This window comes from Oryzias melastigma, linkage group LG7 (genome assembly GCF_002922805.2).
Source record: "Oryzias melastigma strain HK-1 linkage group LG7, ASM292280v2, whole genome shotgun sequence".
Lineage (NCBI taxonomy): Eukaryota > Metazoa > Chordata > Actinopteri > Beloniformes > Adrianichthyidae > Oryzias > Oryzias melastigma.
The window spans coordinates 252,714-260,599 of NC_050518.1; the positions used below are offsets into that span (position 1 = coordinate 252,714).

The window sequence follows — 7,886 nt, forward strand, 5'->3', positions numbered from 1 at the left end:
TAAAAAGTATGAAAAGTAAACGTTAACATTAACATAGAACATTGATTTTTGGTACACATAATGTTTAATATATCTATTATTGATACTTGCATTTGCAATGATTCAACTTTGTTTAATGTGATCACAGAACTCACAAACATGTCACTGACAACAACAGTGACCGGTGGGATTATCTACATCCTAATACACACAAGTTAACTGTTCTACCTTATTTTCTGCTGCTACCCAAATTGTTGCCTATTTTTACACACACACAAAGAAACAAACACACCTTTTCACACACATTTCCATGAAAATTTCTGGAAACTATGATTGATTGTTTCAAATTGACACAATTTACACATGATTTGAATATTTTTCTGTCTGGGAAAAACTTGGAAAAAAATGGGTTAAAAAAAAAAAACTTTGTATTTTTCTTTCAACAGAGAGCCACAATGGAGCAGTAAAAGAGCCACATGGAGTCTGGAACCTCCAATTGCAGACCCCTAAAAATTGATACATTAGAAACCCAGTTTTGCTTTTTCCGCCATTTAAACTGACATAAACCTTAAGTGTATTTATAATGCTTTTCTTTTTTTTTTTTTTAGCAGAAGGGGTCAGTTGAGGGTCAGTGGGACGCCACGGGGAGGAGGGCCGCTCTGATACGGACTCTGTTTACAGAAATTATCCAGGCTTTCTTTTGTATTTTTTCAGTCTGGCTGAACCCAGATCCCACATTTCCTTTGCTCTGAAAACACTTCATGTGAGTCTCCTCTAGGAGCAACAGACTATCATCTACTAATGAACCTACTTTCTGTGAAAAAACAGACATAAAAAGTCAAGCAGCTGAATGTTTATCAGCGCTGCCAGGGTCTGTCCTTTATCAGCCATGGACTCGTTTATCTGGAGCGCCTCAAGGACAGGCGGCGAGGCCGGCCACCTTCCTGCTCAAACACACGTTTGTGTTTCGCTTTCCTCCGTTCTCTGATGTTTCAGAGAAAGATCAGTTTGTGTGACACAGGCAGCCACACCCTCTCCTTGGAGATCCTCTCCTATCAGGTTTCCAAAGGAGATCCAGCTCCTCCTTCTCTGCCCTTCCCTCTGGAAGCCGGAAAACTCATTCCTCAAGCCAATAAAGATTAGAATGTCTCGGCACAAACGTCCTACTGATGAGACCAGATGAGTTTTCCTTTTCGACGTGCACGTGAACCATAAATGTTTTGCTGCTGCTCTTATTGTTGAGCCCCACAACAGCTGGTGGAGCAATGTGCACAAGTCGGGACACGTTCAACGTCAGGCTTTGTGTTTCATCAAATGAAACCGACAGGAGGCCTGAACAAAAATCCAGAAACCCACAACATGTCTTCAAATTTCTGTTCTCTGAAGAGAAATTAGGGGAATTAGGAAAAATCAGCACAACATGAATGTGAAGGATGAACAAATCTGTTCTAATCTAAGGCTTTTGCACTCAGAGGAAGCCTTAAATCCGCACAAAGACGGGTTTCTTGAGCGTGGGCTCTGAGGACGTTTAGAGACAATGCACTAACAGTCATGGAAGATAAAAACACGTTCTCCTGTAATCGTAGAGATTAAGCCCAGAAGAACATCATGAAAAATTGCAGGTTATCTCAAAGAAAGTGCATCTTATCCATAAGAAGATAAACTTTCTGCTTCCCTGGAGCTTTTGTCTGTGTGTTCATGCAAACAAGGACGACAACACATCGACATTGGAAAGGTGAACAACAAGCATTCAGAAAACACAATGAAAACGATTGACACACCAAGAAACAAAGAACAACTCAACTAAAACAACACAAATTGTTCAACTGTCCAGTACAGTGATGGAGGGGGGAGTGGTTTTCTGCTCCAGGGTCACAGAAGCTGAGAATTTGACACCAGCTTAGTCAATTATTAACTCCTCTGCTCTCGTCATGTGAGGCCCTTTGTCAGACCGCTAAGGTTTAGAAGAAACTGGGTCGTGTACCAAAAACAATGTTGTTGTGTCACATGACCCGGCAGGAAAACCCCAACAGAAGAGCTCAGAGAGCCTCCCAGGCAGAGACCAACCTGAGCTGAACCCAACGACCGGAGAGAGTAGCAAACCTCTGCAGACCATGTGACACACGGATGACAACAAACTCTTTACAAACTCTAAACGGCTGCCACTAGTTCTTTGACACAATTATTAAAAATCTAAATGAGACTTTAGATTAAAAAAGAAGACAGTAGGACAGTAGTTAGGCATCTATGGTTTGAATGCTGTTGGGCTGGTGTTTGATTACCGGGTACCTCAGTCACATTCTGAAGTGTCCTTGGGCAGGACACCCAACCCTGAGTTGTCTGAATGTGTTGGGTTGAGAAGCATAGCCACACCTGCCATGCGAGTGACAGAAAAGAGGAAAAAGTTGTCGCTCCACTGGCTGACACACTAACACACATCTGGGTGAGGGACACTTCACGCCTGAGGAAGCGGTGCATTCTGATCAAGCTGAGAGGTCCTATATTTAAGAGTCAGTGGATTTGAACCTGCAGCGTCTATACCTTAAAGGTGGCCCCCCCTCCACTAGGCCTCCAAGTTCTTATACTTGTGTTGATGTGATATATCAGCTGTTGCTTCTCTTAGCTAAAACACACCTCTACGAGAGACGCTTAATACCTGTAGTTTCTTTTTATCCTGTTAAACTAAAGTTAAATAAAATATGATGTATATTGACAAATGACTAGTAGGGATTGCTTTGTTTTAACAAAAAAATATATATTTTCCCTATCTTTAAATCTATATTTTCTAGTTCTAAACTCATCTACATGACATTTAATGATGTATTATATTGGAAGTGTGGGGTAAAGGTATTGTGTGTTTAAAGGCCCACTCTGATCATCTTTTAAACTATTTTCAAAAGGTTCCAATTGATCTTTTAATTAAGATTATGCTGTTTTTAGTCTTTATAATAGAAAAACGTAATTTTCAATGACACAGTTTCTGGTGAGAGGCAGGACTTCTTTAGAAATCAACTTCTGAGTGGATTTCCCATCATCCTTTTGTTTACACGCTCTCCTGCAAGCCCCTCACACCCCAAACCTAATATTACTGGTGCAACAAAAAAGGATAGAAGTATTGAGGCTATCTAGCCGTATTTTGAGCCAGATACCAGCTCGGACGAGGAAAACAAAGACGTAGATGGACCTATTTGTCTAGAAGTGGATGCATGGGAATGGAGGAAGTTGTGGTCCATCCAAAGTAGTTTCTACATAACGACCAAAAGCTTTTTCAAACAGCATTTTTTCTTCTGCTTCAGATTCAAATAATTTGAATTGGGAAATTCAATTTTAAGCTTAATTTTCTTTTTATGTGTGTCCTCTATCATCAGAAAAACGCCACAAAGAATATATTGAAATATTTTTTATGATAAAGTTTTTGTTTTGCTTTTTGACAGAGGCTTATATTCTGCAAAGCACTTTGTGCCACTATGAAAATAGTTTTTTAAATAAAGTTTGATTTGATTTGACCCTGTTCAAACCAGTTTTGTGGCTCAGCCCCAAAGAATTATTTTTATTTTACTTCTATCTTTTTAACTGATAATACAAGCAAAAATTTGCATTTAGACTTTCAATCAAAATTATTGGGTTTGGATTTGTTTAAATTATTGTAATTAACATTTTTGATCGACTTTAAATGCGCTTTTAAAAAGTCGGAATTTAATTTTCCATTAGAACTGTTGTCAAACCAAATATTAGATCAGGCTGATCAACGTTTTGCAGGAACAACGATGCCTGGTGAGTAATTTCTTTAAATGAACATTTTTAAATTTTTAGATTTCGGACTTTTTGATGCTGATTTTTGGTCTGTTGGTCACCTGGACAAAGATGGCGTTCTTCACTAAGTTAATATTTGTGCAGCAAATTAATTTTATTATTATCATTATTACATTTATCTTTTTATTTGCTCTGCGGTGAAGTAATATGTGGGCTGAGAAGACACGGCCGTGATGATGGCACAGTAAAGCAAAGCCTTCTCCTCTGAGGAAAAAATGTAAACATGGAGCGCTTTCCCGGCTGACTGTCAGCCGCTCAGTGCAGTCTGGGAAAGCATATGGCGGGTGTGACCGTTGACACCCCCCTCCACGAACGCTAGAAACCGCAGAGAGTAGAGATGGAGGGTTCGAATCCCACAACAATTCAATTCTTAAATCATCGTTCGAAGGAAAATGAATAAAAACCAGATCCATGACATTTGTTCCTGTGACAGCTCGTTGGTTTCAGTGCTGTCCTCATTATGAGCTTTAAACTTTACCAATGTCGGCATGAAACTCTCGATTTTAACGCAGCTTTATTTCAGTAAACGTGAGGGAACCAACCTTCCGGGAACCTTTGGGTTTCTCCTCCAGAAATTGATCCTGTTGTCGGTGGCCATACTCGCACAACACAGCCCCCGACCCCCCCTCTGCCTTCAGACCGGCTCCTCGCGCGGCGGAACCATCACGGTTAGTCCGCTTCCGTGTCTCCCAGCAGAACTCGCGGGCCCCGCTCAGCTCGGGCTGCTCAGCCTTTCAGGACGGCCGAACGGTCGATGGGCAGAAACGGAGAGCTACCGAGGCTACGATGAGGGAAACTGCGTCCTGCGCGGCGCCATCTTGGAGAGTAACGTTTGGAGGACGTGATTGGTGGAAGGGACGAACAGGTGCAGGGAAGGTGACCAATCAGAAGGGCCGGCGGGGAAGAGACGGCCAGGATGTGCGCTCACGAGGGGAACGGCCGAAACCTGCTGCTGGTACCGAAAAGTTTTTGTTTTTCTGTTGATTCAAACAAAGATGGCGACGTTTGAACACACCAGAAATGATGATTGGAGACCTGGAGGGAGCCGTCACCCCAAAGAGTTAAATCAATTGACATCAATTTGGTGGGTGTGCTTAAAAGTATTAATAGTTAATTTAATGAAAGTAAGTGGACCTTACTAGATGCCGTAGTTTGATAAATGCAAGTGTTCAATTCTGACTTCTTGATAAAAGAGAAATATTATAAAACAATTCTCTTATCTTCCAATTTCCCTTTTCAATTGACTGACTAAAATATCAGAATCAGTCCGGGTTCGGATTCTTCCCTTTGAGCCAATTTAAATGTAATACCCACATATGACACATTCCAAATTACTTTACTTTAAGGGCCAATACTATTCAAAATTATTTTTTTTTAACTTTCAAGGGCATTATAATGTCCATTGTTCACTATTCAATTTTTAGTTTCTAACAAGAACCCCCCCCCCAATAAAATAAAATAAATAAAAATAAATAAACAAACAAACACATAAATAAGAAGAAGCAATGCCAGCTTAGATGTATAAAGAATTTTCAGAGTTCAAAAAAAGGGCTTTGGATGAAGCGTATCGCTTATTTAGCCCAAGCTCCTTTGTTCTTACTCAGCCCAAATTAAATATACAAAGATGTCTTTATCTACACCAGGGGTGTCAAACTCAATTACACAAGGGGCCAAAATCCAAAACGCATTTTAGATCGGGGCCGAACAGGATAACACTCTAAAACTAAACTTCAAAAACTTTAAAAAACGCAATTTTTATACATAAATATGAACAAAAGTAGGAACGACTTTTATTCTAGAATATATTAACTTAAACCTTAAATAATGTTTTACCCCCCCATAAGAATATGTTTTGTCAAATATATACAAGTTAGAAACAAGTACAAGATAACTTTGACTTTGACACGTGATCTATACAGAATAATATGAACACAAAAGAAAATCAATTTGAAGAACCTCAAAGCCTTTTTTGATCCATTCACACATTTCTCAGTTTTCCTTTAAAAACCTGCACTCTGAGCACCGGCCCCTCCCAACCCACAAAAACGAGCGGATTCTCACAGTGTGATGTCACAATGTGAGAACAGCCCCTTTTAAGAAGAGTCTGCACCACCACCACCAGGCTATCAAAAACAAACACTTTCTCCACGAAGCTAACGGTGATCAGCTAGCTACGCAAGCTCCCTCAGCTCGTGCCCAGTCGTGCAGACGGCGGCTGTCTGCGCCATTTATGTTGTGATCCAGTTTAGATTGAAACGGTCATTTGATTTAGTGTTTAATGGTGGCATTCACTATAGAACATTCTATTGACAAATCTGCACCACATTTAAGGTGGATCCTTGACATATCAGAGAAAGACGCTGGCAGATGGATGATTTTTAGGAGACAGCTGGAGAAATTCCTGGTGGAAAAATCGACCGAACAATGTTCTCATCATTTCAACAAATCCTAAAATGTTCATCTGGTGGTGGTATCTACATTTCTTGACCAAATTTCACCATAAAATGAACCCATTAGTCGTCATCATTTTATCTGTGCCAAATTTTTGGATCAAATGCCCCGGGATACTTTAGGGAGCTATACAATATGTACATCCATATTTACAAAAGTGATGAAATGCAGACATGCTGCTGTTTCATGACGTCTAGGTTGACCTCATGAAAACCACCCGCAAGGAGCAAAAGGCGGAGCCTCAGAGATCCAGGTGTCTTACTGCCAGATAGTAAAAAAAGTTCACAAAATAACTCATATTTCATAAATAATGTGTTCTTTAGTGTCCCAAAGGTGATCATATATATGGATACAGTTTACTTTGAAAGACTTAAGAAAAGCATATATAGGCCCTTTGAAAAAGTCTCACTCAGATCAGTTATTAAAATGTAAACATGCTGCTTTAAAAAAAGGCTTCTATAAGCATCACAACAAACTGGGATGACATTTTCTAGGTTGTATTATGATTCTCAGAAGCTTCATTGTTTCACTTCTACTGTTCAGAAAGCTGTAAATTCAACAAATGTTTGTTTATAATGTACAATTGAAAGAATCGTCACAATTCTAATTTTTTTAACTTAAAATTGATCACAGATAATCTAGTATTAGCAGATTCAATAGTTCCTTTGCATTATGCCGGACAATTATATGAGCATTTCCTGTGTGAGTCTGATTCATTTGAGATCTGACAAAAGGAAATGATCAATTCACCTTTGGAGAAAATTGTCTGCTTTTCACGTGTAAAAATAATATTAATAACAGTAAAAAAACAACACTCCAAATTCACTTATAATTCGTTAAACATTTATAGTGTAAAGTTAATGTGAGATAATAGAAACAACATTTTTCTAGAAAAAAACTCCTCAGAATATTGAAAAGTTTAATTCAAAATTAAAGGGAACATTAAATGATGTGGACAGATCTGCTTTTTTTAATCATACATGATAATAAAAACTCTGACTCAGCCAACTTTGTTTGGAGCAGCGTAATACTAATGAGTCATTCAGACATCAGTTTCAAGGGACTCTGACATCACAAACCCACATTAGAGCGGATTATCGGCCAGTTTGACTCCACCCAACCTACTACTGTTGGAATCTTCATCACAGAAGCTGTTGTAGCTTAGAAGCAGGCAGCTGTCGCACATTTCAAAAGAGTCTCCATAGGAGCAGCATGACTCATTCATAACATGAACACAACAGTCACAACACCTGAGACACATCCTAAAGAGACTCCTCTGACATGTAAACGTCACATTGTTGCTCCTATAGGCTCTAAAAAAGGTTGAGGCTTCATTAAAAACTCACCTGCTGATCTTTGATGGGACAGAATCAGCCATTGGTTCAACAAAGATGTTTACTTGCCATGTTAATGAAAGACAGACTGCATTCGCAATCAGAGCAGGAAAATCAAAACATTTCCTTTTTTAAGTTATTCCTTCTGTTTTTTTTAATGCTGTGTAAGGCTTCTGTTTTCAGTTACACCTTCTGTCCACATGGGGGCAGATCGGGCCTCGCGTCAAAATGAAACCAGTTCCACAACCATATATTTACAATAAATATCACTAGAATGAGTCAGTTTTCTGTTCAACACGTGTTGTATTC

The 7,886-nt window shown here is 39.3% G+C and overlaps 1 protein-coding gene across 1 annotated transcript in view; it reads right to left on the bottom strand.

Annotated features, from left to right (window-relative positions):
* The window catches only part of tbc1d22b (TBC1 domain family, member 22B), an 18,557-nt gene extending 14,090 nt beyond the window's left edge, over window positions 1-4,467 (bottom strand). The window contains exon 1 of the mRNA XM_024294107.2: window positions 4,335-4,467. Coding sequence (XP_024149875.1) covers window positions 4,335-4,390 — 56 coding nt within the window. The 5' untranslated portion in view covers window positions 4,391-4,467. The remainder of the gene's footprint in view (window positions 1-4,334) is intronic.
* Between the last annotated feature and the right edge of the window lie 3,419 nt (window positions 4,468-7,886).